The sequence below is a fragment of the Pan paniscus genome, chromosome 10, assembly GCF_029289425.2.
Source record: "Pan paniscus chromosome 10, NHGRI_mPanPan1-v2.0_pri, whole genome shotgun sequence".
NCBI lineage: Eukaryota > Metazoa > Chordata > Mammalia > Primates > Hominidae > Pan > Pan paniscus.
This window is the reverse complement of record NC_073259.2, coordinates 136606245-136627618: the sequence shown is the minus strand read 5'-3', so window position 1 is coordinate 136627618 and position 21374 is coordinate 136606245. Positions and strand designations below refer to the sequence as shown.

The following is a 21374-nucleotide window of genomic DNA, read 5'->3' as shown; positions in this document are numbered from 1 at the left end:
GGTGGGAGGATCACTGAGCCCAAGAGTTTGAGGCCAACCTGGGCAACACAATGAGACCCTTTTTCCACACACAAAAAAACAAAAACTAGCTGGGTGCGGTGGTGCATACATGCAGTCCCAGTCACTCAAGAGACTGATATGGGAGGATCACCTGAACCCAGGAGGTCGAGGCTGCAGTGAGCCATGACCGTGCCACTGCATTCCAGCCTAAGTGACAGAATGAGATCTTGTATCAAAAAAAAAAAAAAAAAAAAAAAAGTTAGGCAACAACAATAACCTCAATGATCTTGGGCTTTAACAGTCAACGTTTGCCACAAACCTCTATGGAGTCCAGGAAGCCAAAGGCCTGAAGCCTACTGAAGGTGAAAAGGAGGGACAATTTTATGGAGACCCACACAACTTGTGTATCAATAAATTATCCTGCTGCAGATGCTCACAGAAGCCTGCTATAAGTTTTGCGTGCGTGGAGTGGGAGACGTTTTTAACTTGTTTTAGGAGGGGACCCAAAATGTAAGTTTATGCCATTGGTTGGGAGATTTTAATTCGTGGTAGTTTGCAATCTTCAAATATCTCTTACAGAAGGCAGTTGGTCTGAGCAATTTCCTTTAGGGAAAAGCAGATTATTTTAGCACTTCATTCCTCTAAGCACTGTTGAAAACTGTTTAAGCGGCTATGAGCACGTTCCTATTCCAGAATTCTCCAAAACAAATAGCCAAACACAGTTATGTATATAAGGTATGCAACTGAGACTGCTTAAAGGAATACTAATGGGCATTTTATTCACCATTTTCAATGATTTTGGGTTTTGTTTTGTTTTTTGTTTTTTTGGAAAGAGCCTTCTCGTTTTATTACCTGCCTGATTTACTTTTCTCCCCTGCAGCAGAGAGTCCCTGAAGCACGATGCTGGCTCTTGAATTAAGGAGCTTGGGGATGCAGCAGCTGCTTCTGTTCCAGGGAGGGGGAAGAACAGGAGAGGCATCACTCACTGTTCTATGGAAGTGTGTGGATCCCAGTCTCCTCCAAGAACGCCTGGGGAACACTGGCCCAGAGACCACCCCATCAAACTAGAAGCTGGGTGACAAGAGGAGCAGGGAGAGAGAACTCCACGCCAGGCACCAGGATCCCAATTAGAGCTGACACTTACAGCCATAAGAACCGGAGCTCAGATGCGTGTTTATAGCATCTGCTGGAAATACAGGAGCGTCTGTGTGATGTGCTCTGTTTAGGAGGGCTCGTGTGGTGAAAATGAGGGGCAGCTGAGTCTTTGAAACAGCTGGCCTCCTTTCTAAGTCCCTCCAAAAGAGGCACAGTCGAGTTCCTAGACAGCTGTTTTGCTGCAAACTCTGTACCTGGACAATACAGGCAATCAACCTCCTAAAGAAAACAGGCATTATTTTGACTCAAACAGGCCACTTTTGCACATGATTTACTTCCTGATGAACAATTTTTCCTGAACAATATACGTTTTGTTTGATTTGCACAGGGATTTTAAACATCCAAGCAAATGTTAAAAAATTGAAAGATTTCTGGATTTTCAGCAGGTCTAGAAAAATCCAGAGATCTGGCAACTGACAGCCTGCATTCCCACCTGGGAAGGCTCTAGAGCCTAAAGAATGGATGTGTCCTCTGAGAGGGTGCAGCCAGCCACCCTCCCCGCCTCTCACAGCCTGCAGGGCATGGTCATTCCACCCGCTTCCTTACCCACCTCCTCCTTTCACCTGTCCCTTGCATTTGCGACTCCTGGTTAAATGGCTCAGAATTTCACATGGATGCCTCTGAGCCCAGCTAGCTTTGCAGCCTCTCAGCATTCAGTCCTACAATTACAAGTGTCAGTGACAGCCCCTCTAGGGGACTGATGAAGTATCCCAGGAAAGGTTTCCAAAAGGCAACGTGCATCCCTTGAGTAAGGTTGAATCACGTGGACAGAAAGTGTTTCCTTTTTAGATTCTTTTAGAAGTTTTGAGGTTAAAGCGAAAGTCTCCCACATGGCCCGTAACCAGTCCTGGGTACAGACACCCCCAGAGCTGCAACAAGGAGGGATTGGAGGAGTAAAAGGGGCACCACGCGGGGTCCCTCCCTCTCCTCCCGCAGGCCATTCCTGGCTCCCTGCCTCTTCCCTGGCCCCTTCACTCATCTGGTGCCAGCTTTTGACTTTGTTCCCCAATTTCTATGTTGGGTGTGAAGGCCAGGAGAGGGGTGACAAAATAAAGTTAGGAAAGGCAGAAACTCGGACTAGAAATCCCTCACAGCAGCTCCCTGTGCTCCATGATTCAGAATGGGGGGAAAAGGCAGTGCCATATTGTCGTGGAAATGTCTGCCACTGGTTTATTTATACTAAAACGCTGAGAACAAACAACCCAGGTGCCCCGCGATAGGGGCCTTTCTAAATAAATTCAGGTCCATCCACTTAATCAGTTATTTAAAAAGCTAAGTATGGGACAAGCAAAGTACTTTGGCAATGTTAAGTTACAAAAGAGACGTAACATATTACAGACTGATCCCAATGGTATAAAAATACTTCGATACACTCTGTAAGGCAGGATGCAATAATGGTAATAGTTACATAAGATATGGAATATGGGTTTAAAAAACATATCTTTGAATATGTTTTTATGATTACAAAAGTAAAATAAAGGCATTAAAAAAAAGCCTAATAAAAAGGTAAGGAGAAGAAAATCTCAGCTTGGTCTACTTGCAAGCTTGTCCAACCTGTAGCCCACAGGCTGCGTGTGTGGCCCAGGACAGCTTTGAATGTGGCCCAACACAAATTTGTAAACTTTCTTACAACATTATGAGATTGTTTTGCAATTTCTTTTTCCAGCTCATCAGCTATCGCTAGTGTTAGCATATATTATGTGTGGCCCAAGACAATTCTTCCAATGTGGCCCAGAGAAGCCAAAAGACTGGACACCCCTGCACTCTCGTGTGTCCACAGCACTTCTCTGCACCTGCTAACCCCTTTCTCTAACCTCCAAGGCAAGCACACAGCCTCTTGCTGCTAACATTAGCTAGCTAGACTTCAATAGGATTTTTATGCTTTTGTTTGTTTGTTTGTTTTTGAGACAGAGTCTCACTCTGTTGCCCAAGCTAGAGTGTACTGGTGTGATCTTGGCTCACTGCAACCTCCGCCTCCTGGGTTCAAGCCATTCTCCTGCCTTAGCCTCCTGAGTAGCTGGGATTACAGGCACACACCACCATGCACAGCTTAATTTTTGTATTTTTAGTAGAGGCAGGGTTGGCCTGCCGGTCTCAAATTCCTTGAACTCCTGACCTCAGGTGATCCACCAGCCTCGGCTTCCCAAAATGCTGGGGTTACAGGCGTGAGCCATCGCACCTGGCCAGGATTTTTATGTTTTAATTGTATTTGTTTATGCTTACCTTTATTTTGTGCAACTGACAGGCATTTTCTCCATTTATTTGTGTACATTAAAGTTATTTTTTAAATAAAACATTTTTATGATTTGCCTAAATATTCATTTGGATGCTTACTTCCCGTGAGTGTCTTTATTCTTTTCTATATTTGACCAATGGTATGATACCTCAGTTCATGAGACCATCAGAAAGATTTACTGAAATAATGTACACAGAGCATTTTGTAAAGTGCCAGAGACAGTGAAATACACACAGTATTACTCTGTGTGCTGTCAAGCACTATAAAATCTACAGAATATTATGGTTTTCTATGTAAGTTTCTATTTTTAAGATACTATATTTGCTTCTGGAAGAGATGTTAACAGTAGCGTTTTAATAAGAATGCCTAATGGGAAACTTGAGACGCATAAGTGAACCGGTTGAAGTGAAGGTGTTCAGCACCTAACAGCACAGGTGCATGTGGGCCTGTGGGAAGTGGAGTGGCAGGCAGGTGTGCCTACACCGACCCCACTGGGGAGCCCACCTCATCAACAGCCTTAAGGGGTTGCATTCCCAACACGGAGTCCCCCCTGAACTTCAGAGTATGCCCACAGTTTAAAGAAACACCTAAGTTTTAGCATTTTCCTTGAAGGAATGAGCTTAAAGTAAGGCTCCAGGAATGCTTGAGGCAGAAACCTTTATCAGATCAAGGTGCAACGTTCGAATCAAAAGCAGCCAGGGTCCGCTCTTCCCTCCTGCCAGTGCTGAGGTCAGACTCACTGCTCGCTTCACTGCTCCCCAGCTACTCAGACTCACCCGGACACCTGGTTTTGAAAAAAGATGCAGACCGAGGAAAGGAGATGAAGGGGGAGGCGGAAGATGCTTCCTAAGGAACAGGAGGATGCCAAAAGAACCGCAAGATGTGTTCCTGCCTTTCAGCACGCTCTCTATGTGCTTTTCTGCCTCTTCCCTGCAGACACAGAAGCATTTGCTTCATGCTTGATCCTCTCTGTCACAGGGCACTGACAGGGAAGGACCTGGGCAGCATGCTAATTGCTCTGTTGGCCTCACACCCTGTAAATACGACGTGCACTCTGGTAAATTGTTGGCTGACTTTGCCTGACTGCCGAGATGCTCAGACCTCTCCCAGGGTGATGGGGAGCCTGGAAACCAAATGCCACGCGGTTTGGTGTGTGTATGGACCAGGTGCTAGCTGTCTTCCTGGGTCTGAGTGTTTATAGACAGATGGTTTCAGGACCATAACAACCCTGGTCTTTCAGAGGTTCTAGGTTACAGGGAGACGGCACTCCAGCAAAACAGCTGTTTTGCTTGACAGTTTTCCTAACAAGTGCTCTCTCCCCGTCTAAGAGGACATTTCACCAGGGGAGGAAGCGGGGGGGCTCTTATGTTTCTGAGAGTCTCAGTTTGGGTTCATTAGAAGCAGATCATAAGACAAGGATTCATTTGCAAGTGACTGATTAAGGATGTTGTTTCCTTTCTCCCCACGCACCAGGAGAAACTGGAAAGGGAGAAGGGGAGAGGGAAATAGTTCACATTGCAGGAAGAAGCAAACAGAAGGTGTGCTTTCAAAGACCCAGCCTGCAGCCTGATCCTGTGGGAAGCTCTGAGTCCAGCTGTGTCCATGACAATTCAGAGTTGTCTGCAGTGGGGGAGATGGGGCTGAGCTTTCGTACTTGACACCTGTCCATCATCAGCAAAGAGGATCCCAGGAAGAAGCTCCCAGGCTCTTCTAAGAATCTGCACAAGTGCACAAAAGTGAGGGGCAGCCCCAGGTGGTGCAGTGACGGAAGCAGGTTCAGGATGACAGAGCCAACCCCATGATTACAGACTGAATTGTTCCCTCCAAAATTCATCTCACAAAGCCCTCTGCTCCAGTGTGACTATATTTGGAGAGCAGGCTTTTAAGATGGTAATTAAGGTTAAATAAAGTCCTAAGAGGGGGCTCTAATCCCATAGGACTGGTGTCCTTATGGGAAGATGAAGAAGCCAAGTTCAGTGGCTCACACCTGTAATCTCAGCACTTTGGGAGGCCAAGGTAGGTGGATCACTTGAGCTCAGGAGTTTGAACCCATCCTGGGCAACATGATGAAACCCTATCTCCACAAAAAATGCAAACATTAGCTGGGCTTGGTGGTGCATGCCTGTAGTCCCAGCTACTTGGGGGATCGCTTGAGAGAAGGATCGCTTGAGCCCAGGAAGTCAAGGCTACAGTGAGTCCTGTTTACACCACTGCACCCCAGGCTGGGTGACAGAGCGAGACCCTGTCTCGAAAAAAGAAAAGAAAAGAAAAGACACCAGGAGCTTCTCTCTCTCCATGCACAGAGGAAAGGCCCTCTGAGGACACAAGATGCCGAGAGGGTGGCGAACTGCAAGTCATGAAGAGATCCCTCGCCAGAAACCACCCTTGACAGCACCCTGACCTCGGACTTTCCAGAATTCAGATGGTGAGAAAATAAATTTCTGTGTTTTAAGCCAACCAGTCTGTGGAATTTTGTTCAGGCAGCCCTAGCTGGCTAACACACCTACCGAGGGATATGGAGCAGTGAAAGAGATTTAACGGGAACCAGGGTAGAGCAGTGTCTGCCAGCTGGGGTGATCCATTGGGTGTATTTCCTTTCAGGACAAGAATAAGCACAAGTGACAGCTTGTCCTCCGAGGCAGACCTCCCAGGTTTGAATTCCACCTCCAGCTCTTACTGAGTGGGTTTGAAAAATGCATCATGTCTCGGTTTCCCCCCATGCAAATTGAGGTCATGGCTCACTGTGTCTACCTCGAACGCTTGAAGGAGGATTAGATGCTTAGGAGGATTATATGCAAAGCATTTGGAGAGCGCGAGGCACAGCCAGCACGGCTTGTCTCACTCATGATTCTTCTTTCCTCACTCATTCAAGCGCCACTGTTCATCCTATGCTGAGCACGACACGGTTCGTCATTCGCCAGGTGTGAGTTCGTATTTGGGACAGTCTTTAAGTATCTCATCTTTGAACTTCCCCCGATAAGACTCCTGGCCATAGATTGTCAGCATGGTAGCTGGCAAGTACCGGGCACTTGACAAATAATTTGTTGAAGAAACGAACATGGGAAAGGGGATGTCTAAAGCTTCCCACAGATGGAAACTGTGCAAGAACATTTCAGCAATAGGGGATATTTTCCGAGCCAAGCAGCCCTTTGACGCGCCGGGGGGTGATGGTGGCTTGACTGAGTGCAGCACGCACTCCCTCCACTCACCCACCCCGTATGTCTGGGTGGTGAGGACTTCCTCACCCCATGGCCTGGCCTCATGACTCACGTTGGCCTAGGGGATGTTAATGGACAGGACACCAGTTTTGGTCTTAGGTGAGAGGATAATGAGCTGCTGTGAGAGGAGCACACCCAGAATAACTCTGCCCCTTCAGCCTGGGCCCAGGACCAAACACACATGAACAGACAGACACTCAGCTCAAGGCTTGGAGCTAAGCCCAGGCAGCTCACACCCCAAGGCAGTCTCCCGCCTGAGCTTCCCCTTAGCAGGCCCAGACTGCACTTGACCTACAGCCCTGGGAGCATGAGAGCAAAGCTTGGACAGTTGCCCCTTGTTACCCAAGGGGGATTGGCTCATGGACCCTTTGCAGATGACAACATCCATGGATGCTTAAGTCCTTTAGATAAAATGATGTAGTAGTAGCATATAACCTATGCGCATCCTCCTGCATACTTTAAATCATCTCTAGATTATTTATCATACCTAGTATAATGTAAATGCTATGTAAATAGTTACTGTGATACCATATTATTTAGACAATAATGACAGGAAAACCAAAGTCTGTATATGTGCAATACAGACACAACCTTCCACTAAAAGAATCTGGAATCTGTGAACACAGAACTCATGGATATGGAGGGCAAACTGTAGTTGTAAATCACCGAGATTTGGGTGGTTTTTTTATGTGGCATGATTGTGGCAAATTTGTCCACATCCTAGTGCCTAGAACCTATGAATATGTTATCTTATAAGTCAAAGGGACTTGGTAGATGTGATTAGTTTAAGGATCATGGGACGGAGAGATGATCCAAGTGGGCCCTACGTGATCACGGGGTCCTTACATAGCTGACTGATACACTGGATTTTCATACTGCAACACCTTCACAAACCACGTAGCCAGTTCACAAGTGGAGAGGCCAGATACAAGACATAGGGTGGAATGGGGACTATGGCTAATTGGAGATTTTCTGTGTCCCAACAAATATCACTGAAATTTTATTTTTGCATGAAAAACACAGGTCAATCAAGTTCAATTCAGGGATGACCAGTTCATATGAGTTAAAGAATTGGAAGAGAGCAGTGAAAGTGGTGTAATGAGAATGGCACGTGGAGGCAGTCTCTCACACACCATATATTTTCAAGCAATTTTAGGGATTGGGGGGCCCTTGGTGCCCATTCATGGTCCTGTTTGAAACTTATGGACTAGAATGACTTTCAGAGCCCGTGAGGCATCAACAACAGGCGTGTTTAACCGCTAGCTGCCTGCCACTCTCAGAGCTCAGCTCCCCAGATCAGCTACCATCATCTCCTGATGTAGAAGGCTTCTATGTATGGGGATCAATAGGGGTGAGTCGTCATGGGGGATCAACAGGGGTGAGCGGTCATGAAGGCAAAGGGCCAGGGGGCATGCTCTGAAGCTGTGTTTGTTTACAAAGCCACCACTTTTAGTTAGACGTGGTGTGTGTGTTTGGTGTTTGTGCCTTTGAAGAAACAGCTACAGATGGGAATGGTTGGCAGGGGGTCGTAAAACCTTCCAGAACCACCTTTCTGGACCTGCCTGGGGAAGCCGCTGGTGTGACAGCCTCTCCATGGGCTGACCAGTTTCACCCTTTTGAAACTATTTATGTCTCCCTAGGTTCCCTGTCTTACCAGCCAGGGGATGTAGCCAACACGGGGATGTGGCCAAGATCTGAAAACACAGTTGCAGCTTCCACATCTCAAATCGGTGACTCACCTAAATGCAAAAGCTAACAATGAGATATTTCTTTCTTTCTTTTTTTTTTTTTTTTTTGTGAGACAGAGTCTCGCTCTGTCGCCCAGGCTGGAGTATGGTGGTGCGATCTCAGCTCACTGCAAGCTCCGCCTCCCGGGTTCACACCATTCTCCTGCCTCAGCCTCCCGAGTAGCTGGGACTACAGGCGTCCGCCACCACGCCCGGCTAATTTTTTTTTTTTTTTTTGTATTTTTAGTAGAGACAGGGTTTCACAATGGGATATTTCAAGAGCCAAAGGCAAGTAACAAACCACTGTCTGCACCTGTGAGTGCCATCCCAGCCAGCGCAGGCTCTCAGAGTCCTGCAGAGAGGCTCCTGCAGGCAGCCACAGTCATGGCCTTGGTGGGGCTCAGTGCCAATGAGGCTTCAGATACTTGACTGCGCAACCCTCACCTTGAAGCAAGAATACACACTCCTGGCTGGCCCTGACTGCTTCTGCTGGACCCCGCCAGGAAGGGCGACACCATTGCCCGTGGCAGTGCTATACATAAGAAAGATCTTGCTATCAGACCTCCTCGGCTACCAAGAAAGCTCCATGGGAAGGAATGCCATTCCCCGCCCTGGGAATCTTGGAAGGTGCACTCGCTGGCCTGACCTCGGTACTCCAAGGTGTCCAAACCCAGCATTTCAAAGACTCAGGACTGAATGGACATGACAGGGGCCATGCTGTAAGAAGACAGAGGCAGGCCAATTTGTCTACATCCTAATCCTCAGAACCTATGAATATGTTACCTTACAAGGCAAAGGGACTTTGCAGATGTGATTAAGTGAAGGTTTTGATATGGGTGATGATCCGGGATTACCCAGGTGGGTCCAACATGACCACAATGGCCCTTATAAGTGAAAGTGGGGCCAGGCATGGTGACTCCACACAATGCACCACCCGCCCTCCTCTTTGAACACATTTCTGGGGTCTAACCATCTGCAGTGCCTCTTTCTGTGCCTCAGATGCCATTATTCTCTATTTCTGCAGATTCAGATCTTCCTCTTGTCCACAGTCTGCCAAAACATTCAGGATGGCTGACTGTGGAAACTCATGCACAATGCTTACCACTGAGACAGCAAACACAACTGGGGTCAAAGTGGGGCGCCTGGAAGCTCAGAACAAACAGGGTGGCCGCAGGAGCCCTTCAGGACTCCATACCATGAGGCTCATCTCCCTCGCTCTGCTTCTCATTCAGGTTCCCACCTGAAGAACTATTCACATACATAACTTCGCCACCTGCTAATGAACACGTTCGCTTTCATTTGCATAATCAACACTAATCTCATGGGTTAATTAGACTCCATGTGCATTCGATTCAGGAGATTTAATTTGGCCTCTGATCTCCTGCTTGGAACAAGGGACTCATAAACACATTTCTTTCTGGCCATGTTTTCACAAATCAAAGATTCAGACACCCAACCCTCGTCCCTGACCTCACCTCCGCCAGATGCACTAAAATCCTTCTTGGGGTAATGATGGTGACGGTTGGCATTTGAGTTTGTGAACTGTTTGGGACACCAGATTTTCTTTTTCTCATTACACATTAAAGGAAGGACAGAGGAGTGGGTTCTGTGGGCAAAAGAACAGCGTGGTTCTAAACCAAGCAGAGAATTTGAGGATTTTTCATGGTGACTTGCAGCTGTCACTTAAGAAAATGTGTCCAGTAATAGACTATTTCTTTCTTTAATACCAATCCCTTCAGAAAAATACACTGGCAGAATACAACAAGAGCCTTGAAAAATAATCTTACGTTTTGAAATCTAAGAAGCCACCTTAAGGAAAAAGGGATGTGGACAAAGATTTATGTGGAAGGTGGTTTATTGCTGCATTATCTATAAGAATAAATCTTGGACACACAAGTGGCCACAAACTTATGAAAAAAATGTTCCATATTACTAATCATCAGAGAAATGTAAATCAAAACCACAATGAGATGCCATCTCACACCAGTCAGAATGATGATTATTGAAAAGTCAAAAAATAACAGATGCTGGAGACATTGCAGAGAAAAGGGAACACTTACACACTGTGTGTAGGAAAGTAAATTAGTTCAATCACAATGGAAAGTGTTTGGAGATTTCTCAAAGAACTCAGAACTACCATCCAACCCAGCAATCCCATTACTGGGTATATACCCAAAGGAAATAGATTGTTCTACCAAAAAGACACACGCACTCATGTGTTCATTGCAGCGCTGTTCACAATAGCAAAGACACAGAATCAACACATCCACAGTGAACTGGATCAAGAAAATCTGGTATACATCCACCATAGACTACTACACAGCCATAAAAAAGAACAAAATCATACCCTTTGCAGCAACACAGATGCAGCTGGAGGCCATTATCCTAAGCAAATTAATGGAGGAACAGAAAACCAAATACTCCATGTTCTCACTTTTAAGTGGGAGCTAAGCAGTGGGTACATGTGGTTATAAAGATGGGAACAACAGACACTGGGGACTCCTAGAGTCGGGAGAGAGGGAGGGAATAAAGGGCTGAAAAACTACCTATAGGGTGATGGGATCATTCACGCCCCAAACCTCAGCCTCAGGCAACATATAAACGTAACAAACCTGCACATGTACCCCCTGAATCTAAAATAAAAGTTGAAATTTAAAAACAACTTGGAATCAACCTAAATGGTAAAATACAGGCATGGTTGGTTGTTTCTATTATGTTAAATCCATCTGATGAATATTATAAAGCTATTAAGAATGTTTTTGAGGAATATTTAATGTTAAGAGAAAATGTTTCCAATACAAGTGAAAATTGTAGTGTCCTTAAAATCTGTACGTATTTGATGATCCCAAATTTGTAAACTAAATATATTTAGCATATATTGGCCTTACACAGGTATAAAACCCTGGAAGGAAATGAACCAACATGCTATCAGTGGGTTACCCTTGAGTAGGAAGGATATTGGCATATGATTCCCCCTCCCCCCCCATATAATTGTGTTTTCCTCATATTCTAAAATGAGTCTGAATTGCTTTTATAACCAGAAAACAATTACTTTAAAAAATCATCCAGGATGTCTACAGTGAATCTCACATAGCAGGTTCTTCTCCATTACTGCCACTGACTGTCACCACCTTTCCTTAAATTCCTTCTCACTGAAAACTCAATCTTCCCCTTCATGAGAAAATGAGTACTTTGTAACCGAGCATCTTCGGATAATGTAGGCAGGGCAAGGCCCCCAGAAAGTCAGTTCAGGTGTGGAGGATGCACAAGCCCTATCAGAGCAGAGATGAGCTCACCCTGCTCCAAAGCTGACCCTGCAGCGCTGCAGAGCGAGCGCCCCACCCCGCCCTGCTGCAGAGGCAGAGGGTCCTGCATGGATATCAATGCCTCCAGATTTCCACGTGGTGGGTTCAATAGCTCCTCTGAGCAGCGGCTCACGCGAGTCCAAGTCAAGGCTCTTAGGCAGCAGCCGGCCTGGGCCCGGGACCGGGAACCACACAGGCTTGCAGGGAGGGCACCGCTTACCTGTTGCGCGGGCTGGGCCCCAGGCGCTGGCAGGCCACGGTGGCCGTCACGTGCTTTCCGCCGCTGCCCACCTCCTGTTTGACGCCCCACTGCCGGGGCTCACGGGTCTGAGCACTCAGGATGTTCACCCCCTTCTTCACCTTGGCTCTGTGGAGATGAAGATGGGAGAGAGAGAGACAGGGTTAAGGCTCGGCCTTTCCGACGTGCCCAGCTCTGCAGAGTTGCCACCTTTAGTTTCTGTTTTGCTTTTCCACTTTTTTCATATCTAGTGACAGGCAAAGCCGCCCAGTGGTGGTGATGCCAGGGCAGGGCGAGCGGGATCTGCCTGTGGATAAGGCAGTCACAGACCCTGCTGTCCGGTTCTGAGGGGGAGGAAAAAGGACCCCTGGAATTCACCAGACCAGGAAGTTGCAGGGCAGAGCTGTCAAGGCATGCACTCAGCCTGCCTGGGTCCGTCTCCTCACTCAGGGGACTCTGTGCCCTGCCAGAGACATTTGGCAATGTCTGGAGATACTTGTAGTTGTCATGGTTGTGTGTGTGGGGGGTGTTGTTATCCAGTAGGGAAGTGGGGAGAAAGTAGGAACGCAGCTAAACAGCCTACAACCCACTTGAAAGCCCCACCACACAGAGCCACTGGGCCCACAGTGTCAATACTACTAGGAAAGCCGGTCCTGGGTTCATACCCCAGTTTCACCACTTCCTAGCTGTGCAAATTTGGACAAGGCATAACTTCATGCCTCACCTCCCTCCTCTGTAAGAAAGAGCAGGATCATAGTAGCTCCCATTATAAAGCTGCTGTAATGATTAAATAGATGTAAAGAGATTAGAACAAGAGCAGCACCAGGCATACAATACACACTTAATAAATGTTAGCGATTGTTACATCACTCCAGGGAAGTCCCCAACCTGCTTAACGTAACTTGCCTGGCACACACTTAACAAAGATACATTAAGTCAGGGACCAAAAAACAAAGCAACAAAAAGGCAAAGAGCTCCTCCTAAAGCTGCTATTGTTTTGATCACACCACTTAGCCAGCCTCAATTTCACTTTCCTTATCAATAAACGGACAAGTGGCAGCTTGAGCACACACATCTACTTATACCGTTTTCCTTCATCCCACTCACAGGAGAGCAAAGGGACTGTTTTAAAAGGCATAAGACAGTTGGGCACAGTGGCTCATGGCACAGTGGCTCACGCCTATAATCCCAGCACATTTTTTTTTTTTTTGCAACGAAGTATTGCTCTGTCACTAGGCTGGAGTACAGTGGTGCAATCTTGGCTCATTGCAACCTCCGCCTCCTGGGTTCAAGCAATTCCCCTGCCTCAGCCTGCCGAGTAGCTGGGACTACAGGCACCTGCCACCACGCCCGGCTACTTTTTTTGTATTTTAGTAGAGATTGGGTTTCACCATGCTGGCCAGGATGGTCTCAATATCCTGACCTTGTGATCCACCCGCCTTGGCCTCCTAAAGTGCTGGGATTGCAGGTGTCAGCCACTGCATCCGGCCAATCCCAGCAGTTTAGGAGGCTGAGGTGGGCAGATCACTTGAGCTCAGGAGTTGGAGATTAGCTTGGCCAACGTGGTGAAACCTTGTCTCTACGAAAAATACAAAACTTAACCTGGCATGGTGGTGCATGCCTTTAGTCCCAGCTACTCGGGAGGTTTAGGCAGGAGGGTCACTTGAACCTGGGAGGCGGAGGTTGCAGCGAGCTGTGATCGTGCCACTGCACTCCAGCCTGGGCAACAGAACAAGGCTCCAACTCAAGATAATTATAATAATAATAAAATAAAAGGCATAATCCCATGACCGGAAGAGGAAATGCAGCCGCAGCAACAGATTTGGGAAACTGGAAACTGGGAGTTCAGTGGATAAAACAAGTCAGCAGAACTTCAAAATGGAGCTTCAAGCTGTCAGTGAGCAGAGTCAACAACCAACACAGTTTCTACCAAAGAGCCCCCCAGACTCAGGAGTTTGTGATAACAGTCACAAAATCGGAGTGAATGAGGACTGAAATAAAGAGGGCTGGCTACAAGTCTGTTTAGGAAGCAGCCAATTAAACTCCCCTTTTTATGCCCAGGTGATGCCAGGACTTCACATTGGGTATGGGTATCAGGGCGAGTGGGGAACGGGGGGTGCCTGGGGGTGCCACGCCGAATACAGAGGGACCCCACAACCCCATGTGTGCTGAACGCTGAGATTCGCAGGCGGGTCGCCCTAGACTGCATCTTCACCCTCCAGGAGAAACACTGGATTCCAGAGGGTGATACCATCCTAAGACCAAAATGCAACAGGCATTGACACTGTGGCCTCTCCAAACAGCCAGCCAGATGCCCTGCAGTGAAGCCTGAAGTCAGCAAGTGCGGTTGAGGGGCTCTGAGCCTCTCACAGCCTTTTAGTCCCCGCTCTTTTATATGAACCAGCAAACGGGAATTGTTAGACACTAAGAAAAGTCTCTACGTGATATAAAGACCGTGATATGCTGAAATAAAGATCTGGTACTCATCCCTGTTTCCTGGCATACAGCTCCTAAAATCCTGGGAATAGTGATGTCTTCTTGTGCGCTAAGGAGGTGACTGGTGGCTGGGATTACAGGTAGCTTCAGGATAGGGTTGGTCACCAGAAAGACCAAGGCAAGAATACAGGGTTTGGACTTTCAGCCCATCCCCTCAATCTCCAGTGGGAACAGAGGGTCTCATCACCACTGACCAAATATTTAATCAATCATACCTAGTTATAAAGACTCCTAAAAGCCCCAAAGGACAGGATTTGGGGAGCTTCCTGATAGCTGAATCCATGGAGGTTCCTGGAAGGTGGTGTCCCTGGAAGGTGGTATCCCAGGAAGGCAAGGAAGCTTCATACTCCTTCCCCTATACCCTGTCCTACATGTTTCCTCATCTGTATCCTTCATAACATCCTTTCTAATAAACCAGTCAACGTAAGTAAATGTTTCCCTGAACTCTGTGAGCCGCTCTAGGAAATTAATCAAACCTGAGGATGAGGTCATGGGAACCCCACTTTAAAGCCAGGCAGTCAGACACACACACAGAGAGAGAGAGAGAGACAGAGAAAGAGAGAAAGACAGACAGACAGACAGAGACAGAGAGAAACAGACAGACAGAGTAAGCCAGGGCTTGCAGTTGGTATCAGCAGTGGGGAGCAGTCCTGGGGAGTGAGCCCTCGACCCGCGGGGCCTGACGATTTCTCCAGGTAGAGATGGTGGGAACTGAACTAGAGGACACCTAGCTGACATCTGCTGCAGAACTGCTCACTCACTTGCCGATGGGAGAAACCACCCCCTCTGCCCCATGCTTGGCCACAGGAGTCTTCTGTGTTGGTTGTTGTGGGGTGAGAGCAGAGGAAGTAGTTTGTATTTGTCCACGCAGAAAGACTGAAACAGGCAAACGCAGGGAGGGGAGGGCAGCAACCTACCGGAAATACAGCCTATGCAGTAAAGAATATCCATGTTTAAGAAAACAGAGAATTGGCTGGGCGTGGTGGCTCATGCCTGTAATCCCAGCACTTTGGGAGGCTTAGGTAGGCAGATCATGAGGTCAGCAGATAGAGATTATCCTGGCCAACATGGCAAAAACCCATCTCTACTAAAAATACAAAAATTAGCTGGGCATGGTGGTGCATGCCTGTAGTCCCAGCTACTCGGGAGGCTGAGGCAGGAGAATCACTTGAACCCAGGAGCCAGAGGTTGCAGTGAGCCAAGATCGTGCCACTGCAGTGCAGCCTGGTGACAGAGCGAGACTCTGTCTCAAAACAAAACCAAAAACAGAGAATCATTCACATTCACTAAGAGATAAGAGAAGATATTGCAATCATGAAATAAAAATGACTGCTATATCTTAAAAAAAGAACACCCAGCAGGGACAAAATGAGCCCTTGGAAATTAAAAATATAGCAAAATGGAAAGTCGGTGGAATGGTTGATGGGTGAAGTTGAGGAAATTTCCTAAGAGGCAGAGAAAAGACGAAGTGGAAGATAGGAGAAAAAAATTAAGAGGATGGCTTTGAGGTTCAATATGTCAATAACAGAAAAAAGAAACAGAGAAAAGAAAGAGGATGAATCATTAATGAAGTAATTTAAGAAAATGTCTCCAAATGAAAGGATGTGTTTTCAGATTGGAAGAGCCCACTATGTGATCAGCACAATGAATGAGAATAGACACACACCAGGCCACGTGATCAATACATTTTGGAAGATGGCGTATGTAGAAGTGAATTCTACAATCCTCTAGAGAGAAAAAAACCATCAGAAAGAATTCAGAATTCATAACAGCCACTCTGTAACCTAGAAGACAATAAAAAATGTCTTGAATATTGAAAGGGGAGATTATTTCCAACCTAGAATTCTGTATCCACCCTATGAGCTCAGTGTTTCCACACACGCATGTTCATTTGTTTTTTGAGACGGAGTCTTGCTCTGTCACCCAGGCTGGAGTGCAATGGTGCCATCTCGGCTCACTGCAACCTCGGCCTCTCAGGTTTAAGTGATTCCCCTGCCTCAGCCTCCCGGGTAGCTGGGACTACAGGCGACCACCGCCACGCCCAGCTAATTTTTTTTTGTATTTTTAGTAGAGGCAGGGTTTCACCGTGTTAGTCAGGATGGTCTCGATTTCTTGACCTTGTGATCCGCCCACCTCGGCCTCTCAAAGTGCTGGGATTACAGGTGTGAGACACCACGCCCAGCCCACACATGTGTGTGCTAAGGTCATTTACTCCTTACACTCATGCTTGGGAACCTACTTGAGCATGTGTTCCATCAAACCACAAAGTGAAGCTGGAAGGAAGACATGAGACAAGGGAAACAGATCCCAAATACAAGTGACGTGGAAGGAATCCCAGGTTGATGGTGAAGAGAGGTCCTTGAATAACAGCAGAGCATGAGGCATGGAGAAGATTCCGGCAAAGACTTCCCCGGGAAACGAAAATTTTCTTAATAAATATGATGTTCAATAAGTGTTCCTTGAGGACATTTAAACAACTAGAGGAGAGTTTCAGGATAAATATGAGCTAAATATACAGAAAATCAAGAAAAAGAATAAAACCCAATCAGTTTTTAATCCTGAAGATAAGAACTCATTATGCAGAGAAGGAAAAGTAATCATAATTTAATACTTGATTTTACTGTGATTAGCACATGTACTTATATTTTAAACACTGAATATTAATCTAGACAAAATATGATTATTATACTTGAGGGATGGAGAGATAAAATGGGAGGCACTTATGTGGGGGAGAAAAGAGATATATCCTAATTCTCCATAGTGGGAAATTTATAGATATTGCCTAAAAAAAAGTGTCAACATCAGTGCGTTACTCGGTGATATGCCTATAAATACCAGATGAGGAAAGAATTTTGCCTCTGTGCGTGGAGAGAAGCAGTAAAAGGGAGCAGGGTACTGCAGTATTATTTTAAAATAACTTTGTATTTTTAAATAGTTCAATAGTTTGATATTAAGAGGAAGTTGTGGCTGGGTTTGGTGGCTCACACTTGTAATCCCAGAACTTTGGGAGGTGGGAGGATCCCTGGAGGCCAAGAGCTTGAGACTAACCTGGACAACAAAATAACATGCTGTCTCTACAAAAAGATAAAATAATTAGCCCCACACGGTGGCCCATGCCTGTAATCCCAGCACTCTGGGAGGCCAACACGGGCAGATCACCTGAGGTCAGGAGTTCGAGACCAGCCTGGCCAACATGGTGAAACCCCGTCTCTACTAAAAATACAAAAAAAATTAACCAGGCATGGTGGGAGGGACCTGTAATCCCAGCTACTTGGGAGACTGAGGCAGGGGAATCACTTGAACCCAGGAGGCAGAGGTTGCAGTGAGCTGAGATTGTGCCACTGCACTCCAGCCTGGGCAACAAGAACGAGACTCCATCTCAAAATACTAATACTACTACTACTACCACTAGAACTATTACTATTCAGCCCCATATGACAGAGTGTGCCTGTAGTCCCAGCTATGGGGGAAGCTGAGGCAGCAGGATCACTTGAGGCCAGGAGGAGCTATGATAGCACTGCTACACTCCAGCCTGGGCAACAGAGTAAGACCCTGTCTTAAAAAGTAAATTTAAAAAAGTTGCAAAACAACAAAATACTGAGTTCCCATGTACCCATCATCCAGCTTCCGCCAATGATAATATTGACCATAATTGTGGTTCATTGTCAAAGCCAGGAAATTGATATAGGCATATTACTATTAACCAGGTACATACCTTATTTAGATTTTACATGTTTTCACATGAACTTTTTTGGTGTATAGTTCTATGAAATTATATCCTATGTGTAGATTTGAGTAACCATCACAATAATAAAGATGTGGCATTGTTCCTTCAACACAGAGGAGCTCCTTCATGTGCCCCCTTCATAGTCACACCCTCCTCGAATCCTGTAACTGATCTGTTCTCTAGCACTACAGTTCTCACACTTTGAGAATGTTGTATACAGGTTTCTGCCAATAAACTCTGCAGAACTATTTGACCTTCTAAATTACATGCAAGAAATAAAAATATAATTCTAAGCTACCCAACAGATGGAACGGACCCCCTCTTGGCCAAGGAGATGCCAGTGAAACCTTGAAAACTGAGTTCCTGGCTATGACGGGATGGGAGGCTGGATACACCTCCTTATGCCCCCTCCTTCCCTAAGCACCATTAGGCTTTCTCCCTGAGGGCTAAACGGAAACCAGCCATTTGGAAAGACTCGCTCCAGATACCAAAGACTGCCTGACACTGCCTTGCCCTTTTATGGTTTTGACAAAAGGGTTCCTTCCTAATAAGAGACCACTAACCTTGCAGTGGTTCTGGCCATCTACTGAGGATGCACAGTGAGGGGTTTCATGTCCTCTACTTCATCTTTTGATGTCAGAGGGCTGAAAACCCCACCTTGGGATCATGCTATCCCTGTCATATTTTGTACATGGGACCCATGAAAGGGCATGAAACTCAGCTGTGCATACACATGCTTCTCCTCCCATAAATATTCATGACTCCTCCTAGAGCTTATTGAATATGCATATTTATCCTTCTTACTCAGCATAAATCCCTGTCTTGTTTTTCCCATCTCTGAATGGCTTGTTTCTGGCTTCTGGCTGGAGGCTACACTTCCCAGCCTGTCAGAATGGCCACCCGGTAGGCTGCAATTCTTTATGAGAAATAAAGCTCTTCTTTCCAAATGTATGAACCTCATCATTCTTCAGTTGACATATGCAAGGTCATGTCTTATGAAAGGAAATTACACACTTACACACACACAGACACACACACACAAGCACCCCCTATTAACCTCCCAGACTGAAGGAGATACATTCTTGTGAATAGTTAAAAGGCTAGACATAGCTGATGAATGTGATTACCAGGGGGTCACCATGCGGGAACACTGCGGGTGGAAGGTGGTGATAAAACACATCTTCACCTGCCAAACTTAGGAGTCCAACCCTCATAGCAGCAATAGCATGCCAGCCACACAGCCACCTTCTCTCTCTCTCTTTTTTTTTTCATTATACTTTAAGTTCTAGGGTACACGTGCACAAGTGCAAGTTTGATACATGTGCCATGTTGGTTTGCTGCACCCATCAACTCATCATTTACATTAGGTTTATCTCCTAATGCTATCCCTCCCCCAGCCCCCCACCCCATGACAGGCCCTGGTGTGTGATGTTCCCTGCCCTGTGACCAAGTGTTCTCATTGTTCAATTCCCACCTATGAGTGAGAACATGCGGTGTTTGGTTTTCTGTCCTTGCGATAGTTTGCTCAGAATGATGGTTTCCAGCTTCATCTATGTCCCTGCAAAGGACATGAACTCATCCTTTCTAATGGCTGCATAGTATTCCATGGTGTATACGTGCCATATTGTCTTAATCCAGTCTATCATTGGTGGACATTTGGGTTGGTTCCAAGTCTTTGCTATTGTGAATAGTGCTGCAATAAACATATGTATGCATGTGTCTTTATAGTAGCATGATTTATAATCCTTTGGGTATATACCCAGTAGTGGGATGGCTGGGTCAAATGGTAATTCTAGCTCTAGATCCTTGAGGAATCGCCACACTGTCTTCCACAATGGTTGAACTAATTTACACTCCCACCAACAGTGTAAAAGCGTTCCTATTTCTCCACATCCTCTCCAGTATCTGTTGTTTCCTGACTTTTTTTTTTTTTTTTGATGGAGTCTTGCTCTGTCACCCAGGCTGGAGTGCAGTGGCGCGATCTCGGTTCACTGCAAGCTCTGCCTCCCGGGTTCACGCCATTCTCCTGCCTCAGCCTCCCAAGTAGCTGGGACTACAGGTGCCTGCCACCATGCCTGGTTAATTTTTTGTATGTTTAGTAGAGATGGGGTTTCACTGTGTTAGCCAAGATGGTCTTGATCTCCTGACTTCGTGGTCTGCCTGCTTCGGCTTCCCAAAGGGCTGGGATTACAGGCGTGAGCCACTGCACCGGCCTGTTTTCTGACTTTTTAATGATTGCCATTCTAACTGGCATGAGATGGTATCTCATTGTGGTTTTGATTTGCATTTCTTTGATGCAAGTGATGATGAGCATTTTTTTCATGTGTCTGTTTGCTGCATAGATGTCTTCTTTTGCGAAGTGTCTGTTCACATTCTTTGCCCACTTTTTCATGGGGTTGTTTGTTTTTTTCTTGTAAATTTGTTTGAGTTCTTTGTAGATTCTGGATATTAGCCCTTTGTCAGATGGATAGATTGCAAACATTTTCTCCCATTCTGTAGGTTGCCTGTTCGCTCTGATGGTAGTTTCTTTTGCCGTGCAGTAGCTCTTGAGTTTAATTAGATCCCATTTGTCTATCTTGCACAGCCACTTTCTCTTAAGAAACTTCTTCTGAGTCTTACATTAAATGATTCACTAAATACACGTGCTACTCTGAACACCAGGAGGCCAGGACGTGCTTGAGGGACGAAGATCAAAGACACATTAGCATGGGAAAGTCCCCATTGCCCCTAGCAGGAAATGAATGCCCCAGTTGTGTTCATAGCATGGACACCTTCTACTTCTACTGCTGGAAATAAATGCCTCTTGCAATGTGACTTGGCTTGAAATTGGCTTTTGCTGCATTTGGATTTTTCTCAATATTTCAGATTTCACTGAAGCTACAAATTGTTCTTTCCGCTTAATAGTGCATGTTCATAGGAGGATTCTCACCAACTGGCGCAGTGGCTGGTGTCACCTCTGGATGGGGCGGGAGAAGGAACCACAGAAATGGGAGAAAGGCATAGGTTTAACAGGCTGATTGTGTTAATCGGGCATTTTCTTCGATAAGAGCAGTGGATATTCCTGTCTACTTCAAGGAACTAGTTGTTGCAGGGTTTGTGTCCAGGACCAGAAGTTTTGCAACCAGAGTCAGCATTTTAAAAAACAGTGGAAGTGGGCGGTAAACACTGAGGATGCCTGGCTTCAAGGTGCAAGCCCAGGGAAGCTGGCCAGTGGCAGTGTGAGGCCAACCCCGCTCAGCCAGGCTGCATGGAGGGGAGGAGCTTCCAGCCCT

General features: G+C 46.2%; 1 protein-coding gene across 1 annotated transcript in view; it reads right to left on the bottom strand.

The window, feature by feature from the left end:
* The window catches only part of TMEM132C (transmembrane protein 132C), a 438903-nt gene that overhangs the window by 150287 nt on the left and 267242 nt on the right, over positions 1 to 21374 (bottom strand). The window contains exon 3 of the mRNA XM_034934833.4: positions 11862 to 12008. Within this exon, the coding sequence (XP_034790724.2) occupies positions 11862 to 12008 (147 nt within the window). The remainder of the gene's footprint in view (positions 1 to 11861; positions 12009 to 21374) is intronic.